The sequence below is a fragment of the Solea senegalensis genome, linkage group LG13 (assembly GCF_019176455.1).
Source record: "Solea senegalensis isolate Sse05_10M linkage group LG13, IFAPA_SoseM_1, whole genome shotgun sequence".
NCBI classification, from domain to species: Eukaryota; Metazoa; Chordata; class Actinopteri; order Pleuronectiformes; family Soleidae; genus Solea; species Solea senegalensis.
The window spans coordinates 19767470-19792771 of NC_058033.1; the positions used below are offsets into that span (position 1 = coordinate 19767470).

General features: G+C 42.2%; 1 protein-coding gene across 6 annotated transcripts in view; it reads right to left on the reverse strand.

The window, feature by feature from the left end:
* Nucleotides 1-21: 21 nt before the first annotated feature.
* tcf7 (transcription factor 7) overlaps nt 22-25302 on the reverse strand; it is a 64809-nt gene continuing 39528 nt past the window's right edge. Inside the window, exons 5-13 of one of the 6 annotated variants that reach the window (XM_044041963.1) lie at nt 18994-19081; nt 14893-14982; nt 13422-13541; nt 12909-13071; nt 10696-10803; nt 9986-10033; nt 7114-7162; nt 5773-5845; nt 22-2638 (exon numbers count right to left, since the gene is read on the reverse strand). In XM_044041963.1, coding sequence (XP_043897898.1) covers nt 2254-2638; nt 5773-5845; nt 7114-7162; nt 9986-10033; nt 10696-10803; nt 12909-13071; nt 13422-13541; nt 14893-14982; nt 18994-19081 — 1124 coding nt within the window. In that variant the 3' untranslated portion in view covers nt 22-2253. Of the gene's footprint in view, nt 2663-5173; nt 5846-7113; nt 7163-9985; nt 10034-10695; nt 10804-12908; nt 13072-13421; nt 13542-14892; nt 14983-18993; nt 19082-25302 lie in introns of those variants that run through there. The other 5 variants (XM_044041959.1, XM_044041961.1, XM_044041960.1 and 2 more) reach the window with 5 other exon arrangements.

Below are 25302 nucleotides of genomic sequence, written 5' to 3' on the forward strand. Positions count from 1 at the left end.
ATACAGAACACGTGGACAAGATATTCAAAACACTTTTATTACATCAAACAAACAAAAAAAAGAAACAAGTAATACGTCAGAGGCGTTTGAGGCATAAAAAATACAAAAAAAGACATGTTTGACGTCAAAATAAACAAGCTATTTCTAGCACAAGAGCGCTCTCTGCTGGAGGGGAAATGGAACAGCTCGTCCTGAGTCAGGAGCTGTGAGCAGAACACAAAATAAAAGCCTTTGTTACACTGAATTTGGAACATGCACAAAAAATGTGAATTCTGCCGCAGTAACATGACCGAAAAGTAAAAACTGCACATGACAAACAAAATGTATTGCTTTAAGAAATGTTTTTTTCTTTTTCTTTAAAGTTATTAAACCTTTTTTCTTTTATTTTTTTTTACATAAAAACATATAAAAGTTTAATTATAATAGGGAATCCAAACATTTAAAAAACTTTACAACACAATGCAATATAATAGTACCCATTTGGTCTCTCTCTGATTTAGTTTATGGAGCTGTGAAAATGTGTAATAGGAAAAAATAATTATTATTTATCTACACAAATAATATGCCAAAAATAATAATAAAAGTCTTTCTTTTTCTTTTTGATTTGCACAAAGTTGCCCTCAAACTAGGAGGAAACGGAGCAGAAGTGGGAGAATGAAAGTGCCTAAAAAAAGGATCATGGAGATTGCTGGTGTCATTCTGAGCCACTTTGACCGACTGCTGAGTTTTTATTCGGAGTCAAAGGAGCTGAAATATTTGGAAATAGAAGTAAAATTTAAAAAAAAAAGGCAGCGATGGAGGTGGAAGTTGTGCTGGTCAGGCTGCTTGTTGCTCTCGATTCCGTGGTTTGGTCTCAGTAACTGTGATGATGAAGGGTAATAAAAAATGTGACGGCGAGTTACACTAATTTAGAAGAAAGGGGGCGGCGGAAAACATGCGACAGCACGTCGACGCCACATGAGCTGTAATTACTCGACGTGTCTCTGCAGGTGAAGGCCCGAGCCTGTGTTGATGGTTGGTTGGATTAAGAGCTCATTTACTGCATTTTCATGATTGTCATGGAGGTCAAAGCACAGGCTCAGCGGCACAACAAGCAACCAGAAGTGAGTGTTTTGTTTTTTTTTTGTCTTTTTTTAAACGTTCACAAAGTTCAAAGAGCAGGAGATGAAACCAGGGAACCAGATGATTTGTGCCTCTGTAGAAGTGGATGTGATAGTGTGGTCTGGAGCAGGTGGGATTCAGTCAGAGTCTGGACTTGAGTCTAATACTCACTTCTGAACGAAACAATCTGAAATAATTCTCATTTTGGTGAACGCAAGACAGCGCACTGTTAAAATGTCGTTCTGCCGATCTGTATTTGTTTGTGCGTCTTAAAACATAAATAAAAAGGTCCAGTGTGTAAGAATGAGTGACATCTAACGGTGAGACTGTCACAAAGGTTGGGGAACTACTGTGACCTTCACGTGATACTGGAGAACATGTTGTTGTTCTTCAATTGTGTAGTACGTGGTCGTTCTGGCTGGTTTGTCCATTCGGGGCTGCCGTAGAAACAAGATGGTGGCCTCTTTAAAGCTGGACCCTTGCCTAAAGTACATATAATGGCACTTTTCCACTCTACTCTACATGGTTTGGCTGGTTTTCCATGAGTATACAGTAGTACCTCCTCGATGTGGGCGGAGTCATCACTGCACGGCTGCGTGAAACTGCCGTGACTATACGCGACACACACACACACACACGAGTGACGACTGACTTTGTTTTCAGTGTAACTGAATCATGTTCGTGTTCACAGAGTCGTTCGGTACGTCCTGCAAGAGCGGAGCCTGAGCCGGTACTAAAAAAAATCGGTAATGGAAAAGCAAGATAAGATACTACTTGTAAAGATTTAAGAAAACCAAACCATTTTTATTGTAAAGTGATTATACACTTATAAACAAACATACTAATGGGATTAATTTCCCTCCAAAATGTTACACACTGGACCTTTAACACTGTGATTAACTAAAGGCTTGTAACAGTAACCTCCTGCACTGACTGATCTGGTTTATTATGTGTTTTAAGTATTCTTTAAAGAAGTGACCACGTAAAAGGAGGCTTTGAGGAAAGAGTCAGCCTCGTTGACCCGTGAATGGCAGCCCAGAAACACACACACACACTCTGGATAAAACCCAGAGTGAGAAAAGCTGACCTGACGCTGGGGGGGGGGAGGTGGAGAACGAAACATGTGACAAGTCGTGGAATGATGTGGAGTGATCACTGAGTCTCTGTTAGCACTTTGAGGGAAAGTCCTGCGGCCTTGGCGGCAGACAGCGCCGCAGGCGAGCCGCGTCTGCCGCACAGTTCCAGGTGTGTGTGTTTGGACGCGGGCTGCCGGACGTGGCCGTGTCGGGCAGCCGACTGTTGGAGGGACGAGTGTGAGCGCGTGAGCGACGGCGGCGGCGGAGACAGCGGCAGGCGCGTTGACGGGGAGGTGGGCGTGGTCGGCGAGCAGCCCGGGGAGGACGGCCGCTGCCGCTGGTGGTAGAGAGGGAGGCGGGACGGGGAGGAGGACGGGGGAGAGTCTATAGCACTTAAATCTGAAGAAGTTGGGCTGGGGCAGCCTCTTCCTTGAAGGTAGCGAATGCACTTCTTTTTCCTCCTAGGAACAGTCAGAGAGAGTTATCTGTGAATAGAGTGTGGATGGTAAATGTCAGCAGGAGTCAATGGAGATGCTTCACTCACTGTGAGGTCAATGACGAACATGGTCATGAGGAACAACACAAACACACAACAGAGTGTCAGTCTACGTGCTGTACCTGAGTGTCTATTCAAATACTAACATTTACTACACTGTCGTGGTGAACGCTCGTCTTAGCAGGAAGGAAACGAAATAGCCAAAACTAAAAAAAACATTTCTTTAACTGATACAAAAATAGAAAATATAGTTAGAAAATGGAACGATAACTCACTGTTTTTATAAAAGTAACTCAAATAGTAATTAATTTTCGTCTTTATAAATTTATTTCATACATAAATAAGCCTTTTGAGTTCATATAGTGTGTTTTTTTTAATAATATAAGGAGTTGTGTATTATTACAGCTCCATTTTACTATGGGTGCACCTGCGGCGTATTTTGTTGGGTTTTTATGACAATACCTAATTGTTATTATTATTACTGTATTATTATGACCCTTTTTGAATCTTGCACCAGGCAAATACTCTGTATTACAAAAAACTAACACTATAACTAAGCATTTACAAAAAACTAAGACTAAAACTAAGAAAAACTAACAATAAAATAACAAAAACCAACAAAAACTAATAGAAAACAAAAGTTATTTTAAAAACAACGTGACCCTCATGTGGAGGATGAAGCGGCAGAATATGAGCACTTGAACTCCTCAAGAAAAGTTAGGAAACCGCTATTTCAGTCAATCATTTAACTGGTAAAGTACTTTATATCAGTGTTTCCCAAGCCTGGTCCTCAGGGAACACTGCCCTGCATGTTTTTTTAAATGTTGCTCTGATTCAGATGAACAGCTCGTTACCAGGCTTCTGCAGAGCGTGTTGACGAGCTGTTCATCTGAATCAGGTGTGTTGGAGCAGGGGAACCCGATTAGTCGCCTTTACAACGACGGTAAGAACCTGTTTCGTGGAATGAGCAACACAGTTCCAAAATCCCCTGCAATATTCTCCTCGATGTGAGCGTCAAGTGCTGCCAGGTGTGTGTCAGTCACAGGTGTGTGTGTGTGTGTGTGTCAGTCACAGGTGTGTGTACCACTGGCCCCTGATTGGCACCTAATTGACAGCACATGAGACTCTGGAGCCAGTGGGGATTGTCATAGCTCCAGAAACACATGTGGGATCAGGTTGGACGTGCTGCACGTGCTCGGCTGACCACCAACAACAACATGTGACCAGGCTGCTGACCAGCATGAGGACGGATCTTCCACACGCTGCTGAGTGAAAGTTTAAAAATATAATATGTGTTGTTTTCCTTTATTACTGTGGGAGAGTGCAGTCATCCAATCCACTCTACCCACACGTTTAGCCGAGTTGCTCCTTCCACAGAAACACAATCCTTACAAGTCCTACCTCGTTGTAAAGATGACTAATCAGGCTTTCCAACGAAGTATAATAAAGAGGAGAAATAATTAACTGGAATAAGGTTTCGAAAAAAATTTCTGAGGAGTTTAGTTCCAGACTACAAGGATTATCACTCAGCCATATAATTAATGATTCATTTTTTTAAGTTTTGAATAACAAACTCATGAAAAATGACTGTTTCACACATTTTCATCGCGCCCGTGTTCCCTCTCCTGCTTTGCAGCAGTGACGCCATGCGCGCATGTGTGCGTGTGTGCTCAGTGAGGTGATTTTTATACGTGTGCAACCCTGAGTGAGCGCGGCATCAAAGCAGTTAACAGGATCCCATGATCATTACCAGAATATGATATGAGTCACCAGGTTTAACCACAAGGAAAGGCGCTGGGCCATATTTAGAGAGGGGGGAGAGAGAGAGGGAGAGGAAGAGTGCAGCAGAAAGTGATTTCTAAATGTTAGAGTTCACCATCAAACGGCGCCGGTGACCACATCGCATGAATGGAGAAAGTTGAAAGCAGATGGGCATGAGAACGGCTGTCAGGGTTGCAGAGCTGCAGGGCGCAGTGTGTCTGTGCGTTGAGCTGCGGTGATAAGGATTTGCTTTAACCACATTCACTCCCCCCTTTGTTCTCTCAAACCGAAACACACACACATTTCCATGACGTGACGGTGGGGAAGACGGCAGCAGGGTTTGCTACAGTGCTGTTGTTGTGGTGAGAGTTCTTCTTCTGCAGAACCACACGGATTCCTGACTCCTGCAGTGAAGCTGTTGACTTGTCGTCTACTGTAAATTCTGTGTCTGCGACTAAAATGGAGCAGTCTCCTCATCCCCTCATTTATGCCTTGTATTGTTGTTTGCTTTATTGCTCTGTGAGACCACCGGGATTGTTATGATTTGAAGTCAAGGACAAGGAAATGAATAAAAAACAAAGTGTTGAGACACCTGCAGTAGATTGGGAATCACATTTCACATTACAGTTGAATAAATCTATTTGTAATGTCAGAATATTTAATATTATTCACTTATTTTAACCATAAAAGGGCCCGCTTTTGCCCATTGTTCCAGAATAACTTCCAATATCTGGCAGTTATTTACAATTTACTAAGTTTTATCGAGGAAAAAAACACAGATTTTGATTGTTAAATTTAAGATTTGAAGAGCAGAAAACATTTGATTGGGTTTTTGTCTCTATGTCCAAAAACTCTCTCCTGTCTGGCGACAAAGGCGTCGATTCGCCAGCTTCCTGCGACGGCGTGAGTGAATTTACCATAATAACCACACATGCAACGCCTCAGCTCCCGACAGCACAAACCCGTTGCATAATTTACGGTAACGCAAAGGTGTAATAATTCATTTTTATGAGTGGCTGTAATGTCACTATATTGCAGAATAGGAAGTTAGTCACAGAGAGGCATGCAGAGCTCAAACGTTGTTTGGAGGTCGAGCTGCTCTTAAGGCAGACGTGTTCTCGTTGTCTTGGTGGGCGGAGCTTGAAAAAGACTGTTTTTATGATCTTTGACCATCATGGACGGTAACTGTCGCTGCCCTCGGAGCAACTCTGCCTTCCCAAACACACGTTCTGATGTCTTCATGATGGAAATGGTTTATTTAAATGATGGAGGTGGAGTTTGTCGGATGGCGGCGGTGCGGTGCGGTGGCTATGATGAATTCGGATGTTTGGTACACACCTGCAAGGACCGCACCAGTCCGTTTGTTGGTTGAGGCCAAAGCGAGCCCGGCATTTCTTAGGAGAACCGGGGTCTGAGCACAATGCAAAGCATGCACAAAAACAAAGAGGAGGAGGAGGAGGAGAATAAATAAAGAGAAGAAGCAGAAGAAAATGTTAGAGAGCAGAAGAGAAAAGTCTGAAAGTCCACTGAAACGGTGTAAAGGTTAGTAAGTAGCTGGTTAATGCACGGCAAAACATATCAACAACCACCACAATAACCATCATGTTGTCGTTCTTCAAACACAGACGCACAGATAGAACTCAGCCATGCTGTGGTGCTTTGTTAGTGCAGGTGATTTAAAACAGTCAAACTGGTTTATCTCATAACAAAATTCTGTCTGTCGATGGGAGTTTAAATCAGAGTCACTATTTATTTATTTATTTATTTATTAATTTATTTCTACCACAGTGTTAGTTTAGTCTGAGTAATTAAATCACAATCACCTGCGTGGCTTCCAGCTCACCTTTAACAAACACCTTTGATTATCCATCTCTCTGTAGCACTTTACAATAAGACTATTCTTATTTATAAATGGAAATTATATCATAAAAATAAAGAATTACAGACAAATAATGACACATTATTAGGGTCTCACTATTTGGCAAGATACTGTTACGACTGGATTCCCATTAAAATAACAGATGCATCTCTATTTTTAATAAAAAAGAGGCCTTATTGTAATGTGTAAAAAATGTGAGCTCACTTTTTGGCAAATGAAAAAAAAAAGGCCTTATTGTAACTTGTAAAACATGTAAGCTCACTTTTTGGCAGATGAAAAAAAGAGGCCTGTGAGCTCACTTTTTGGCAAACGAAAAAAAAAGTGTGACATTATTTGGCAATGAAAGATTGACCTAATAACAAATCGTATAAATCCTTCATAACAGAGTCTTGTTATTATTATTAACCTAATCATAAACCATTTATAATAAAAGTGCTATTGTAAAGTGACACCCATCTCAAAAATGAAACACCACAGTTGTCGTGTATGGTACCTGAATTACAGTGAAAGTTGTTATGGTTATTTTATCACTTTAAATGTGTGTTTCGATCACTTAATTGACAAAAAACAACAGGTGCAAATAGCGAAGATAAGGACAAATGTTTGTGCAACCAGGGATTCAATTGTTTATAATTCAGGTTACGTGGAAAGTAAGAGTGGGTGGGTGGTTTTTTGACGTTAGAGACGCATCCTGCCTCCATTTCTCAACTGAATTCTGTCAAAGGTTGCAGAGTCTGACTGACACCGGCTGTGTGTGTTTCCTCATAATGAAACATATGAGATGTTATTTTCGTGTTTACCTGTGTTGGAGTCCTGCTGCTTCTCCCTTTTTCTCCTCTTCTTCTTGCCCTGTCGTAAAAAAAGAAGAAGAAACACAACAGAGACATGAGTCTGGCTCGTTAGTTACACTTCGTGGATGCACATTCACCATCATCAGGGCTAGAAAATGTTAGCAAAGTGTATAAATGTAGCTCCATAATCCTCTGCTTTGACCTCAATGAAAGATTTCTTAGTAGGGAAACTGATCGTTTTTGTTGCAAGCTTTCCAACTGTCGGGGAAATCTTTCTTTTCAGAGCGACGCTAAAGGTCACCGGTCAAACACAAGACGCTGCACTGTATGTGTGTGTGTGATAAAAGCTGCTGGTTCTCATCTCGGGTGCAAAAGTGCAAAAAAAGTGGGCGGAAAACAAACAAACAGGCAATCAAATCTCAAGTGTTTCACCAAAGCAGGGGGGGGAAGCAAGAAAGATGAAGAAATACAAACATACTCTGCAGTAAAAATGGCCAACGTAAAAAAACCCAAACAATTCATGCAAAAAATGACCCGCGTGGGAGGGGGGAGGAGGGGTTTGTTGTTGTTCTCGTGTCGTCGTGTTTGATTCGTCTCCAGGTCGATGTGTGTTCGTTACAGAGATAAACATGGCAAAGTGTTGGTTGAAGTGAACGAGGCATCGTATTTGTTTTTTTTTGGGGTGAGACGCGGGAGGATGTGGGTACAGACGTCTTTACTGCCTCTGCGTCAGTGTCTGCCCTCATCAAGCTCGCTGTCAGCGCCGCGTCTATGTGGTTACAACAACAACTCCTCTGTGCAACGGCAACGGCTTTCCGATGCTTTGTGTGTGTGTGTGTTGGGACGTGGGTGTACGTGTGTGTGTGTGTGTGTGTGTGTGTGTGGGTATATACACTATATGTAGGGGTTTTGGAGGTTTCGGTCCAGTAATTGTTCTCTCCCTCTCTCTCTTTTGGAGGTTTTGTGAAACACGGCAGAGGATATTTTAAGCACAGGAGGATGTGTGTGTCATGATCTCACACTCTCTATGCTCCCGGCAAAGACTAAAAGGAGCATTTTAAAAGGAATTGTGCAGAAAAAATGCATTTGTGTTCACTTTGGCTGCTGCTGAACCATTGCAGAGTGATGTATTCCTGTCATTAAAGCTGCAGTGTGTCACTCTTTTGTTGTTGTTGTTGTTGTTTTAGATTATTATTCTACCTCTTTCAAGCATTGCTATTACACCCGGCGAAGGGAGCGTTTGTGTGTATACACCACCAGTGCAGAAGCATCCTGTCAAACTGCTGCATGACAGGGTTTTCGTGGGCACCTCTACTGTACTGTAGGTGTCTTCAGTGTCTCGTCTGTGTGCAGTCCCTCACAGTCCCTCAAAGTTTAACACGGGGGGGGGAAAAAAAAAAGCAAAAACACTCAACTTCCCAGTAAGTCACATGACATTTGGAACAAGGTTAATGCTGCGCTCAAAGCTCCATGCACACACAGCAGTAGCTCGTTCGTCTATGATCACCTTTACTCGAGCTCTGGTTTATAACGTACGATAAACCGAGACGTCTTCGAACAGCAATCTTAGGAATAACTCTCCACGGACAGGGTCGGGACTTTTATTTTGAAAAAATATCTGCTCTGGGCTGCTTTGGCATAAAATAAAAGGAGATCAAAGTGGCCGTGTTGCACTCATTCGGATGATTAAGTGGCCCCAGGTGAAGTGTAACCATGCCTGCCCGTGAAGAGTCGGTTACAGAGAAACAAGACAGCACAGCAGAGGAAAGCGTTGCCACAGGTTTCCACCCTGCCACATAGTACTGATGTGATTAGGAAGCAGCCTGTGTTAGAATCAAAGCTGATTATATGACACCTTCTCTACAGGGTTCAGTTAAAGGTCCAGAGTGTTAGAATTAGTGACATCTAATGGCGCTTTTTCCCACTATACAGTTCTCGCATCACTCTACTCTGACGTCCTTCTATACGCGACACAGACGAGTAATTTCAGTGTGATTCAGTGTGAATCATGAGTATCGGTTAATTAAAAAGATGAGTTCAGTACTTCCTGCATGACCGGAGTCCGTCACTGAACTTAAAATAAGACAGACGTGGCCGTGATTCGGCTCACGATCGCCGGCTTTCTCCTCTGTTTAATATTGAGATTTTAGATATTTCCTTTGCTAAATGGTGGGAGATTCACGTGTGTTTTCAGTGTATTGTTAAGCCTTTTTAACTGAGCTACAGTTCGGCATCGTTCGATTCCCACGTCGGACGTCGCGCTCGTGACTCTGGCATATATAAAAAGGCTTTTTTTCCTCAGTGTTTACAGACTTATGTAAACATCTATCTATCTATTCAAATTGTGCCTCTTACATCTCACACACTGGACCTTTAGCGCTGTGTCACTGTTGTCTTGCTATCCTGATACAATAATTGTGCTGTATTTTTAAAAAAAAAGGGATGCCCACAAAAATAAAAACACAAATAAATAAATGGAAAACCAAAGGCGGGGGGAGTTGGGGGGGCAGTGAGGCAGTGAGGCCAGCCATGCGGCCCTGTCCTCTGTTAGTGGAGCAAAACGGGTTGATTTATACCTCTGTGTGACTGTGTGAACTAGCAGATTAACCGTCCACCTTTTTATTAACCCAGCTTGCACCGCTCACTAACCAATCAATTTACTGATTGATTGATTGATTTATTTCTCTTTGGTTCTGCCGCTGCTGTCGCTCATGTGTGCTTTGCGAGGCTAGTGTTTGGAGAGTGCATGCAAAACTTCGCACGGGGTTGGGGGGAGATGGGGGGGGGGTAGATACCCACAACCTCGTTCATGCAGCCCTTCACATTCTCATTTGCTCTTTCCACCACAGAGGCATAAATCCACCATAAGATGTGTCCCTACCCAATCGGCTTTATTCTTTTCCCCCGCGACCCCGCTAAGGCCCGCCTCCTGCAAGAGTTCAACAGCAAACTGACAAATGAGAGGCACACAGCAGCCCAGATACAGCACATCCCCACAACATTAGACTAACATGCATGCACTAACACAGTTTAATTCACCCCTGTATTCCGGTATAACGTCTGTAGATGAAGTACATATATATATATAAGTGTGTGTGTGTATGTTTCACAACAAATATCATGAAAGAAAAAGGTGAAGGGTTGGAGCTGTCCCTGATGTTTATTCCATCAAATGTTTTGCTCTCATTTAAAAGGATTAACATTTGCATTCAGTGGCTGAATGAGTGTGTCGCCATTAAAATAACAACTGTCGGATAATGAGACAAATTAAAAATGATGATTTTTACGTTAAAGTCAAGTCAAAATTAAGCACCCACAGTGCTCTTCAATTACACTGCAATGTCAATCTCCATACATTTATTGTGTTTCATGGATTATTTCTAGTCACCGCAGCAACCAAAGTATAAAAAATTCACACAACTTTTTCCAGGGCGTTCCTCCACCCAAAAACAAATGTTTACATCTTCATGCATAACAAGTTCAGCAAAACTGACATTCGTCGTGGATTCACGCTGAGCCATTGTTGGCGGAAAGAGGAGAAATAATAATGCGGTAAAATAGTGAGAAGAAGAAGAAGACGGGAGTCCTTACGTAGTTGTCTCTGGCGGACCAGGTCGGGTAGAGCTGCATGTGGAGTTGTCTCTCTTTCCTGGCCAACTCGTAGTACTTGGCCTGTTCCTCCCGGGTCAGTGCATGCCACTGGACACACAAACAAACAAAGAGTGAGAGAAAATCTTAATGTATGACATTTAATCGTCACAAATTACATTGACAATGTTATTCTGTCTCTATTCGGTCTAAGAGAACAAAAGGTCTGTCAAGCAAAACAATCAGGCCTGACCGGGGGAGTGTTTGTGGGAGAGAGGACGAGAGTGGGAGAGCGAGGGGCGGCCTCGCTTTTCCGTGGAAAACGATGATGTCATATTCCCCAGCTCTCTATGTTGCGTTCATCATTCATTGCCTTGTGTTTAGAGATTGTTTGACAGTGTTTCCAACTACTGTCAATGAAAAGTAACGCGATATATCACTCGAACATGTCCTGTCTTAAGAGATTTCACACATTTTCACAAAAATATGTTAAATTGTAAAATAAAGAGAGGAGAATAAACAAAACAGATCAGTGATTGTTCCACACACAGTCAGCTGCGCTGAACATACACAGCTTGTTCTTGTCTGTGAAAACAGTTACATGGATCTCACTCGTGCGGCAGAATTGTGCATTTCATTCTCAGAAAGTATTTGAAAGGGGACATATTATGCAAAATCAACTTTTTAGCCATTTTAATACTGATATTTGAGACTCTGGGGGCCCTACCAGTCGCCAAAGTGTGGAAAAACAATACTCAGTCATGTTTTCGTGGTTCCGCTTAGTGTAAGTATAGGCGATAAAACGCTCGATGTTGAATTCCCTGCGCTTATGACGTCAGCATGCGCATTTCACCGCGAATGTTACCGCCCCACCAGTACGTTTACTTCGCAAGCTCCACCTTAGCTCCACCTTGTCCCTGCGAGAGTGCAGGCGAGGGAGGAAGAGCGGTATTATGTCAACGCGGCGGGACAAGTGTGCTGCACAGTGGAGCACAGTGTTTTACAGAGGATTTTATATATGAAGCTAATGTGCCGGATAAAGTCAGCAATCGTGTGTTCGCACCACTTCACATCAGACTGCGGCCAGCGGTTGCTGTATTTAGTCAGGGGACGTATTTCACCGACGTACAAACACACAAATTGTTAAGAAAAGATCACATAGAGCTCATAACTGACCATTCTGACACGTCCTAATTAAACATATTTGTTCAGTACGTCCTCCATGACCGGAGCACAGACTCAGTCTGATACAATCACATAAAGCAGCTGTTTATGCAGCTCGCCGCTGACTCTCTGTGCAGCGGTGCTACACTCTCTGTGTCACCGATAGCCTAAACTGCCGCTGGCGATCAGCTGATCGCCACCGCTGATCGCCAGCTCGCCGGAGCACCGGAGCTGGTCAGCGGTGGTGAGGTCTCCGGAGCACAGTCTCCGGTCTGATACAGCAACATATAGTTTATTCAGCGCGCCGCTGGCGATCCGCGGTGGCGATCAGCGGTGCTGCACTCTCTGTGTCACCGCTGATCTTCTGTTCCTAAGTGTTTTTAACTGATTTACAGTTGGACAGTGTTCGGCTCGATCCTTATGTAGGACGTCTCTTCCTGTGACGGCACTCTCGCTGACATGTTGATATTGTCAGAGAGCTAGTGGAGGGAGGGGGAGACGAATAGAGCTGTAAAGCGCTGTAAAGAGGACAAATCAGAAACCCCCTGGAAGAAGTGGGTGTGTGTTTGCCTGTGTCTCATTTGCATATAAAGGGACCATGCACGAAAACCGAGCGTTCTGAAAGGGGCGGGTTTAGCAGGGTTATTGAACTACTATGATTCTTCATCCTTATGGTATTTTGACCAAAGCATGTCACTGACATGTTCATTAGGACACCAGGGAACTATTTTAATGGGGGAAATAGGGTATAATATGTCCACTTTAAGTTTAGGGCAGAAAGTCCTATAGATCTGTCACTAGTACACGGAAGTAAAGATGTGGGCGGAGACAAGACGCGTCTATCCAATCAAACTGCTGAACAACAGGAGTTTGGTTGTATCATCTCAGCAGCATCAGTGTGTGAAGGGAGGACATTCACATGACCACAGTCCTCACATGTTCTTCATGTGTGAAATTATGGACTGACCTGTAAACAGTCTCGTCTCTGTGTCAGTGTGTGTGTGTGTGTGTGTGTGTGTGTGTGTGTGTGAGTGTGTGCGTGCACTGCTCACCCTCCTGCCCAGAATCTGGTTGATGGCGGCGCTCTCCTTTAACGTGCACTCCGCAATGACCTTTGCCCTCATCTCCTTCATGTAGAGCATGAAGGCGTTCAGTGGTTTCTTGATGACCGGTTTCTTGGGCTCTTTCTCCCGCTTGGGCTCCACCTGCTGCTTCCTGATGGGGGAGAGGAGAGGAGGGGAGGAGGAGAAGAGGAGAGGCTTTAAAATCTGCTTTTCTTTATTGTGATTTGCATATGCAAGGAATTACACTTGTATCATCCCTCCAAATGTGCTAATGTTACTTCTTGCAAGCATATATTTATCATAGCTATACTGAACTTTTCTCAGAATATTCTGACTATTATCATCATAAATATAGTGACTACATACTCACTAATAGTGGCTTTTAACCATAGGTGTGCACAGATATATCCCTGCTGGTGCTCTAGCACCTACTCTGTTGTCTTATTATCTCATTATACACATAATTTGTAGAAAGAGAGAGTGAAAATTGAAAATACTTACACATACATGCCCCTGTCATACTGGTCGTGCTCTTGTTTGCCTGTAGGGGGCACTATGGCTGGGTGGGGGATCCCTGTCGGATGCATGCTTGATGGGCCGAGCATCAGAGAGTGAGGGAACCTAGTACAGGAAAAGAAAAGAGAAAGAAGGAGGGAGGGGGGAGGCAGAGATTGACAGTCAATGTTGAGTTGAGGGGGCAGGAGGTGACTCGGCAGGCAGGAGCGAGAGATTTCAAAGCGATAAGCTTCAAAAGCATGTGTGCACTCGAAAAAAAACACGCTTTAAATGCAAGCTTGCGGTCAAAGACCGTTCTTCAACGCATAAACAGGTAGAAAGAGGTCGCTGCAGCAGCGTACACGTACAAAGCACCTCACGAGATTAGCCACAGTGCAAAACACTTACCATGAGTCTGAAAGCAGAAAAGCCTGTTGTGAGCCAGACATCAGTGATTTTACACCGATATATAATTATATCGATCACAAAAGTGAAAAAGTAAACATCCACCGGCAACGTTTGTTACAAACTGGCTGTCCGAGAGTCACAGAGACTCTTCAACACTCTGAAATAAAGTTAAAAAAAACCCTAAAAGTAATAAAAAATAGTGTTATTTTGAATCCAGCCGTGACAGGTTGGTGATTCTGGTTGGGTTAGTGGATGTTACATTATTTTATTGTGTGATTTTTAATATTGTATCCCCTTTATTTATTTATTTTGTGCCTCTGTTCATGTTGAACTTTGAACTGTAAGACTTTTCCAACACTAGAGGGCGACCTGGCCTCACTGAGCGAGGCGCTGGGAGACAAAGTTGGTCCCTGACATCTTCTTCATCGTCTTGTGAAGACTGAATACAGTCAGTGTTTTCACATTATGTGTAATGTGGCACACACAAGTGAATTATTGAAACACTGCAGACAACTGGACAAACAAGGTAAATAAATCACCACGGCAACAAGTGCACTTCGATCCAATGCGTGTGTATTTTAACATACTTGGCTTTTTAATATGAATACACTGATGCTGAAAAATGAAACAAAATCCATAGTTTGACCTCAGCGTCATCATCATCTAATGACATAAAACGGGCAAGAGATACAGAAGAAGCAGAAGCAAGGAAATATCCAGACGACACTGAACGTGGAAAAGACGGCGTTTGTGCGTCTCGGCGTTTCGTGTTTTCTGCAGCAGCGGACAGTTTGGCTTGGCTTGGCTTGGCTTTGAGCTGGTCCTGTTTACAGCACACTTTTACAGTAGTTGTCCAATGAAAAGTGACACAGAAAGCCGATTGCGTGAGTTTGCCACGGTGAATGGAAAACTCCAGCTCAGGCATTATTTTGTGCTATAAACAGGAGCGAGGACGACGCAGCGCGAGCGTCATTTGGCCTCTTCTTTTATTTATTTATTTATTTATTCATTGTTGTTCCTTCTCTCTCTCTCTTGGCTTGGTTTGGTCCAACCCTGCCGGTTACAGTACCTGGGGTAGGAGGAGGCGCCGGGGAGGTTGGAGGAGTAGGACGGCCTGAATCCACAGGGGGACAGGCCAGGATAGACGGGCTCTCTCTGCCTGCCACATCACAGCAAGAAGAGGGAAGAGACGGCAACAGTTGATGCCTTTTTAGCTTTTACAGACATGAAAGTGGCTTGATCGTCACATATGGATGTTTGGGTCAGTTTTTACTTCACTATATTAGGTAGAAATAAAAGACAAATTGAGTGTACTTCAAAGTTCTTTTGGAGACGAGTTGACGATACTTGGTATCGGTATCATTACAATACTGGCCAAAATCTGTGGATTAGATACTGTAAAAATCCATAGGAGTTTAAATATGATGTAAATGCTGTTGGACACATATTCTCTTTATTATTAAAATAACAAAGTTTCTGTTTGAGCTCTCTTTGAGTTTCAAGCTACTGTACGTGTTTAATGTATGTGTCCATCTGAAATAAATAATGAATGCTATATAAATAAATAAATAAACACACAAAACTTCAAAACCAGTGAATGTGCAAATTCTCACATGGAGAGAATTCTCATGTTTCTTTTTTTATGTTTATTCCATTCCTGTGTAGCCACTTCTGTGCTGTGGAGTCGCTCTGTGATCCCTCACGGAGAGTCTGAATCAGCACTGCTGACAGACACACACACACACACCATGGGGGGTCGAGGGTGGAGATGGGATGTAAGCAAAGGCCCTTTGATATGTAGAAAACCACACTTCTACCTACTGAGAGCCATTAAAACCACCCCCCCATTAATCCTTATGTTTCAACGTATGCACACACATGCAGTCTAATCCACATCGCACATTTAAATAAACCCCTTCCAGCTCTCATTATCATCTTTCTCAACATCATCATCACGCACTTCCTCTTCGTAACCACAGCGTGTGACACCTTAAAGCCCAGCATCAGAGGCACAACACGGCGTTCGGCACTTGGATGTAATCCTGTTCTAACACGAGGTCACGACGGCAACACAGGTCAAGTGTTGTTCAGCACAGAACTAGGTCTGCTTAGGAAAAACCACAAAGCCGTCCGTCAACGTGACTCGCTCCGTTTTGGTCAATATCGGCAAAAGAGAGAAGCCCTTTTTCACCATCGTGCACACATCAAAACACTGTTGTGGTGATGCCCACAGTCGAGCAGGAAAATACCTCCCATGTGAGAGGCATGGCTGCACAGAGGTATGCTGGGAATGTCATGAAAAGTCAAGCAAAGCGCTCTCTCTGTTGTCCCCGCTCAGAGCCTCGTGTGGTTTTTTTTCTCTGACCCTGAAACTGACTTTTACTGACTTTTGTTCATTAAGCTTTAAACACTTTAAAATAAATAAAGGATTCATACAGCAGTTTGACTCACTGTCGGTGACTGATAATCTGACGTGCCGTGACTGGTCAGTGAAGTGCAGGAGAACAAGAGTTCTTTTTTCCCCCATTCCTTACTACCTGTGTCACCAACTTTGAGCCAAACATCTCAGCTATCAACAAAAGAGAAATGACATTATTCCTCTTTACACCTTCCTGGATCCAGAATCTTAATCATCAGTCAGATTGTTTCCTGAGAAACCACAGAACCTCTCTTAAACGCCCGCTGATCCATCCACTGATAATCCAGCGATTTCCTCCAAGTCCGCCTGGTTCTTTCTGGAGGAAAAGATGCATTTTCTTGCGTATTCTTTTTTTAAGTCCTGATAATTTATGACAATGTGATGCGGATGAGCCAAAAGATAAAGTATTTCCTTGTTTGTGAGACCTATTCTAAAGTAACAATTCCACGAAATGCTCCACGGCCCTCATTTTAACAACTCTCCTCTTCCAAAACAACAGGTTAGAATATTACGACGTAAATTAAGACTTTATTTTCCTAAATTTATTACTTTAATATCGTAAATTAAGAAATTCTCTTTTTTTTCCCCAAATGTGGCTCTAATACTCCATCGAACTTTACATCCTTTAACTGATAATGTCACATATTCCATAGACTCGTAGAGACTCATACTTTCACCACAAGCGTTTCTACTCGCCTGAGACAACGGATCAACACACTGACCAGAGGGACAAACCAGATGTGGTTTCACTGAGGGACAGCATGTAAAACCAGGCTAATCATCATCAAAACAAACAACAGTTTGACATTTTCCTCCTTTTTTTTCCCGGCAACAAAGAAGTGCAAGGGCCCAAAACATGCAAGATAATCTGGATTAAAGGGAGATTAGCTGTAATAACACTCCACAGTGAAGTGTTCTTGTCTGAAGAAGATAAAATATTGAATGTAAAATCACAAGACTTTGAAAATTGTCCAGGGAGCTGATTGTTCGTCGCACACAGAAACACAAACATACGAGTTTGAAGCTTTTAAATCTGTGTGACATTTGACGTAAGCCTTAAACTGCTCCTGCGGGCACAGATACTGTTGGTTTTGTAATAAATGGACTTGTGTTGATCCATAAATCAGTGGAAGTCTGACATTAGAAACTTCACAATCGACCAGCGTGACACCGGGAGCTCACAATCGACTCCGAAATGAAGGGGGAAACCATAAATGAAAGGACTGAATCTGGAGCAGATGTTAGCTGTCCCACACTCTGCAGAGTTTCCTGCTGCTGCTGCTGCTGCTGCTGCTGCTGCTACTCAACTGTCCCAATGTGACCGTTGTGAAAACCCAACACGGAGTCTGAGAGGAGTTCTGCTGCGACAAACCAAGCCAAATCACACACACATTTTAATATATAGTTTTTTAAGGTTTTTGGGAAAACCCAACATCTGACCTGGAGCCTGCCAACGTTCCCCAGAGTGCACCACATCATGAGGGACTCAGCGAGTTGCAGGATATTTATATGTCGTGCGATCACTGTTTTCCTCCTCCATGAGGTCATTCATTGGAACAATATCCGTCTTTAAAAATCACAAAACCTGTGTCCAGATGAGCATTTTTAGCTCCGTATCAGGAGAAATCAGCATCCATACAACAACGTATGATGCATTATATGAACAGTGGGACATGCGTGTGTGGGTGAAAACAGTCATTTTTAAATGTCTCTGCTTCTGACTGCACGGGCTGAATGCAGTTCTCAGTTTTGGTGGCTCAAAAACACAAGTACTGCAGATGCCGAGTGTATACAAGTAAGTCATCGCGAAGACGTCGCCATACACTTACTTTAAGTGGAGTGTCTTTTTTTGTTTTTACGTCTTTATGCCAATTGTTCACATTCCTTTTGTTTGGAGCAGAGGCCACAAGGTTGAAGAGTTGAAAACACAAGAAGTTTCAAAGGTGGAGGTGGTTTCCATGACAACGCAGGGCCTTGGGGTTAGGTGAGACACTCACCAGGTGATACAGTGATGTATGTGCCACTAGCCAAGGTCAGAGTGTGTGTGTGTGTGTGTGTTTGGGGAGATTAGAGATTAAGAGACTATTTAGGTAAAATTACAGTGTCCAGGACTGAAGTGAATATGTGAGGGTTTGGAGAGGGTTTGCCGCAGGTGCACCCATGGTAAAATTGCCGTGGGAATAATACACAACTCCTTATATGGACATCCTAGGGGTGGGTGTGTTTATAGGTCACATACTCAGGCTTTAAAACACACATTTTATTCGTCTTCTTGTGTGTTGTTGAGTCAAAGTTATGATTCATTTTAGATCACATTATTAGTAGTGATGTAAAATTGTGCAGAAGTCACAAAAAAATGAGCCAAGCGACCTTTGAACTGTGATTTTAAACAGTTTGAGTGCCTTTTGTACTGAGGTGTGTTTATATAGTTGGTGAACTACTGCATGTTTTAACACAGTAATGGAACAAAGTTGCCAAAATGCTCTGTGTTCTAAGGGTTAATGTTATTATCTGCACCATCATTTTATATGGTTTTATAACCTTTTTTTATGTGCTTTCTTTTTAACGTGCCGTTAACATGAGTGTGCAGCGTCACGGTAGAGTGCTGAATAAAATGACGAGTGCACAGTTTTAGTGTGTTCCTTTAATGTTCAGGCGTGAAGGTCATGACGAGCACACAATAGGACTGTGTGAGTCACAGACTGTACAGCTGTGTGTGTGTGTGTGTGTGTGTGTGAGAGAGACACTCACCAGCCCATGGAGGGAGTGATCTGACCAACACCGCCTGGAGGGAGGGAGTAGTACCCTGAAAGGTCCTGGGACTGATGCCTGTGAACGCCTAGAGGAGACAAACACACACACACACACACAAGGTCAGGTCAGCGACCTCTCGCCCTGAGTCCACTCGGCCATTAGTACCATTAGTTGTCTGGGAACCTAGTATTAAAAACACAAAGACAGTCTTTACGCAGGTCACATACACACTCCCCGTTCCCACCGTGTCACTAATGTGTGTGTGTCTGTGTGTGTTACAGTGTGTACGTTTCTGTAAATCCATGTCCGCCTTCACTACGCTAGGTGGCGATATGCATCCGTTTTAGCTCGTCAGCATACATTTCCAGTTACAGACCATATTAGCATATTAGCTCCATAAACTCATAAACACAGTTTGGATGTTTACGTGCACTTTTAAAGTCAAAAACGACACATCAACATACTCACTATGCCCTCATGTGGATACTAGGACCCTTCACTGTAAGTTCAGTGTCGCCAGTTGGTTCCACTGGTTTATTAAACACGAGCCGGGGGCCGCGGTACAAGCCACATTTCAGTAACACAAGCAACTACCGGACAGACCCGCACACAAACAAACAGTCTTCATCGGGCTACTTTTAGCAAAAATGTTGTCCGACAAAAGAAACACAGACAGCTCGACTCTGGTGCCCTCACACAGTAAATACACAGTCTCCCTTCTTTGTGCCCTTCAAAGGAAGTCATTTGTCAACAGGCAGCACCTAGCACTTAGCGTGGCCTGACTGCTAACCTGTGTTTGCTGCAGAGGAATGCTGTAGATGACTGTAATTTGGCCATGGCTCCGGGCCTGTTTCAGGACCCCGAGCCGCTATAAATCTGGACGACAGGAATGCAAGTGAGTCAGAGGACCTACCTCACCCCTCCGATCCTCCCTCCCCTCCCTCAGTCTGTCCCACCACACCCTTCCTCCTCTCCCCTCTCTTCTCTTCCCCTCTCCTCCTTCATTCTCACCCCCTTCTTACCTTTAACCTCTGTTTTCCCTTCATCCTGCACTTGTACCCGTGCTGTTCTCGCAGCTTCATCACAGACCTCAGATCTTTCTCTTTCTTCCCCAAAATGTCTCAATTCCCATATTACCTGACTGTCCTGTCATTGGTGACATCTATACAGACCTAATCTAATAGTATTAAAGCTGCAACTAACGATTATTTTCGTTAGTTGCAGTAATTGTTTGGTCCATAAAATGTCAGAAAACGTTGATCAGTGTTTGTTAAATCTGGAAATGATGACATTCTACAATGTCTTGTTTTGTCCACAAAACAACATGATTCACTTTTCATGATTTCTTTGTTATGTGAAGCAAAGAAACAAAGAAATATTCACATTTAAGAAGCTGAAACAAGCAGAAATCTTGTTTTAATCATTGAAAAAGCTTCCAACCGATTCATCGATTAGCAAAACAGTTGACTGTTAATTTAGTAATCGATTCATGGAGTAATTGATTTAGCTCTAAATAGGTTATTTTTTAACAATGACTATTAGTAGACAGGTTTAAACTGGACTCTTGAAGCACAACGCACTGAACGCAGTGACATTTGGCAAAGCCTTAATATGGCGAGGAGTCCCTTATTTTTCCAAATAAGAGAGTAACATAGTCGCGGCCCACTGGAAGGACATGAAACTCTGGATGGTTGTGATAAATGACTTGACTGAGTAAGGAAATACTATGTAACTTAGCTGAAGTCAAAAGGTAAAATAGTCTGTGTCCAAAAATAGTCCTAAGGTGCATTTTTGAGAGAAAAATCCCAAAAAAAATGAAACATTTATAAAGTAAAAATCTCCCCCACACTGCATCTTAAGTTAATAAACATTTGTATAAATTCAGCTACCCGTGGAGAGAAAGAAAACTCCCTTTTAACAGAAAGAAGAACCATCTGCCATCTGCCTCGGCTGGTTGCGGTGAAAGGAAAAATGGGGGACCCAAATCATTGAGATTTTTCTAGAAGCATAAAACTTAAGTGGTAATGCTTTCCCCTTTCTGAAGACAGAAAGGGGAATAACAAGTGATAACAACTAACGCAACTGTTCTTAAAGGAATAAAATTTTAAATTTGTTCCATCAGCTTAAAAACTGACCTCATCTTCTGACCAGTCTCCTGTACATTGCACCTAACACATAATATAAAAGTAAACAATTACAATTAAACAAAGTCAAATTGATTGCACTGCAGAAACTTTTAGATATTAATCACTAAGTTCAAGAGTTTTATTAGTCACATGCCTCGTTACACTCATATAACCCAGTGATATGTAACCATGAGTTGCTCTCATACTGTCAACATACAAGAATATAAAGAAATAAGGAACCTATATTGAATACTCTTATATGTACAAACTACAAGTATCTATCTATGCATATATATTAGTGCTGTCAAACCATTAAAATATTTAATCACGATTAATCGCATTAATGTCATAGCACTTGCGACATAGCAATTCGCAATTAATCGCACATTTTTATCTATTCTAAATGTCCCTCGATTTTTTTTGTCCCATTATTTTTTCTTATTTTAAGTTTCATTTTAAATTTTTTAAGTTTGCACTTGGGAAACAGCCAAGATATACTATATATACTATATATATATGTATATGTATATATATATATATATATGTATATGTATATGTATATATATATATATATATATGTATAGGTATATATATATATGTATTTATATTTATATGTATACACATACTAAGTCATAAAGATCTAAGTGTAAACATAACAACGAACAACAGTGAGTAGAAAAACAAAAAACATGCCATGAATACTGATAAAAAAGCACTTGTTACAGTCAATTTGAATACTTTTAACGCTTTTTTATGTGTGTTCAAAAGCACCCTTGTTCCCCCAGATGAACAAGGGTTAATGTATCAGTCATTAGTGCGATGGAAACATGACACTGTTTTCTGTAAGTCGCATTCTTCACAATCAGCGATATTTGTTGTTGGGAAATGCAGCACGGGGAGGGTGAGCAGCAAGTAATGGGGCAGCTTTCTTTGGAATGCCCCTTTTAAGGCAGCCATCTAATAACAGCTCCAGCGACTATCTCACCGTCTCAATGCTAGCACTGTCTCGGTGAAAAAAAAGAAAAAAAAAACACTTCAAAGGGAAAAGATTTGAGTCAAACCGGCTCAGCGTGAGTTTGCCATCAGGACGTGTTGCGTGTTAAAACCAAGAGTGCAGGAAGAGCTGAAAATAGTATTCCTGCCTGATAATGTGCTGTCGTGGTTATAACCACTGAGAGTGAAAGCGACGCAGCACCTGAGCGCTTTGAATGACTTGACGGCCAACACATAAAAGAGACGCTGTAGTTATTTGTTACAGTAAGGACAGTAAGAAGACACTTTTTTTTTTGACAGGGACAGCAAACATCAAACGTCCCGAGAAGAGTAAAAGTCAGTGTAGCGAAAGCCGTGACTAAAATCGCTCTAAATTTCGGTCTTATTATCGATCACACTTGGTTTTCGATACAGTTTTTCTCATGGGTTTTAAGCAGAGTGACTCACACTCCATTCACGCTCCACTCATCTTTAAAATGGAACACAAGACGAGAGCTGAAACATTTAATCGATGAATCGATTGTTAATCGATAACTAAATTAACTATTTTGATAATCGATTAATCGGTTCAAAGCTTTTCTCATGATTAAAACAAAATTTCCGATTGTTTAAGCTTCTTAAATGTGAATATTTTCTTCATTTCTTTGCTCTGGAGAACAAATAAATCATTAAAAGTGAATCATTTTGGTTTGTGGACAAAACAAGTCATTTGAGAACATCATCATTTCCAGGTTCCAGGTTTTATGGAGCAAACGTTTCATCGATTAATCGAGAAAATCATCATCAGATTAATCGATTATGAAAATAATCGTTAGTTGCAGCTCTACACGAGACACATTTTCAATATTTTATGATGCGATTTTTAAGTCATAGCTGCCTTTAATATAACGGCTCTTTTTCACGGCAGCTCATAGTCGTAAATTCACATTACAAACAATAGTTTTGCGGCGTTATATACAATTTGCACTTAGCTACAGTCTCCCCCCCAATCTGTGATGTCATAGCGCCATATGAGACTAAACAGAAAGTGTTAATCCAGCACGTGGTGTGACAGTGAGCAGACGTGTTTCACTTCTGCTTTTTTTTTTGATGCTTTATAGTCCATGGCTCACAGTCAGTCATATCTGGGAAACAGTCAAATTTGTAATGCAATGTTGTCTGAGAGCAGCATGTGCATCGGTCACGTGCCCCGACTGTGGTGTCATGGCTGACGAGCGATAAACGAGAAATAATGTGTCATAGAAACAACAATAATAATAATAATAATAATAATAATACTAATACGGATGATTAGCATACACCTCTTCATCCTCTCTCTGTCTGCGCGAGGACACAAAAACAGACAGAATAAGAGTTATAGAAAAAAAGAATTGAACAACCTCCCTTGTTACCATAGAAACGAGCACGTCCACAGAATCCCTGCCATTGTCACTGTATAAGTCTCTTTATTTTGAGGCTCTTACTCTATCTGTGAGGCGAAAATGTGGCTTAGTCTGTGACTCCACTGTCACTGTAGTTAAATTTACTGGTGAGATCTGCAAAAGTTACTTTGATTTTTTTCCACTGAATTATAATAATAATAATAATTATTATTATTATCATTATTATGGTGCAGAAAGACGAGGAAAGCTGGGGTGGATAGCTTGCAAGATTTCTTTAAAATAATAGCAATCAAAGGGAAAGTTGGGGTGTTTTAGGAGTTCAACTACTGTTTAAGGTCCAATAATAACTTATTTTAGGAAGCGACAACTGAGTGGACACAACGACGGACGTCAACTTTCCCTCCTAACTAGCAAAACAGATGACTTAATTAGTAAGTTGTTTTCAGGAACATCTTTCTCGCTGTCATCAATGAGTTTCATACTCATGGAGTTTCATGTTTGTCACTAGTAAGGTAGACAGTGTAGTGTGAACTCGCCACAGGCCTGTGGCGACCTTCAAAGACGGAGGATCCTTCACGCTGAGTCTACACTACATGAGGTGGTCAGTCAGTCACCAGGTGGAGCTGCCAACTACTATTTCTCATCGTGGAAACTAATGTGCTTGTAAAAACATATACAGTATGATGTGAGACGTAAATGATGAAGGTGAAACCAGGCTGAACCAAGCAACACGATGCTGTCTGTGATCTCTATTGTCTTTTTAAAGGTTTTCCTTGTCCCCCTCCTTCCTTCTATCGATCTAATGAATCATTGTTGTTTAATCCAGGCCATGTCACCCCGTCCTGGTCTATGATTGGCTGCGATGTGCCAGAGGGAGGAGGCACCGGCAGCTTTATTTCAGACATTTCCTTAAATACATTTTAGATTTTTAAGTCCTTTTTATATCTAATCTACACTTTGGCATTTGTTCGGTTTGATTCTTGTGCTGGACGTCGCGCTCATGACTCTTCCAGTGACGACACTCTCTGACCAACCAGTGGACGTCACAGTTTAGTCAGCGAGCAGATTAAGTTAAAATAAAGATAAAGTTACTTTCAATTTGTAAAACCAAGTAACCGCATCTTTAAATGACATCAGTACTTCCACTTCGACTTTAATCCTTTGAATTTCTGTCAAAACCATGACGTTAACCCCGGCGATGAAGGAGAATCCCGTCTGCAGAAAGACATGAGGATCGTTGTTGTCTAAAATAATGACATCACTGATGAGGTAAGGCCCTGCCTGTGCTACCTGGGCCACGAGCCGATGAATGATAGGAGGAGTGTTTGTGTGTCTTGAGTGGAAAAGTGGAGACGTAATCAGGATTCAGGTGAGAACGCTTGTGTGCAAAGGGCCAGGTGTGTGTGTGTGTGTGGGGTTAGAAGCAGGTGGCTCAGTCTGTCATTAGAGGCTGAGTCATGTCAGCCATGGACACACATGCACGCACACACACGGTGTACGCGATGCAGACCAGACAAAGAGTGTGTGTGTGTGTGTGGAGAGAAGGGTGATTTCCAGACCGAGCAGACGCAGGAGTTTGCCTGAGGTTGAACTCGAATATCTAAATCAAAGCCGCCGAGGGAAAGACTTTTGTTCATCTCCTGTTTCTGTTTTTCTTCGGCTCTGCTTCTTTGGCTCCCGACCTCCTCTTATGAATAAAAGGGGTCTTGCCTTCGTCATCAACGCGCGATGACCCCACCGTTCACAGAGACAAAAAACACACGACTTCCATTGCAGCAGCACTCGTTGAAGTGCGGTGTCCGACG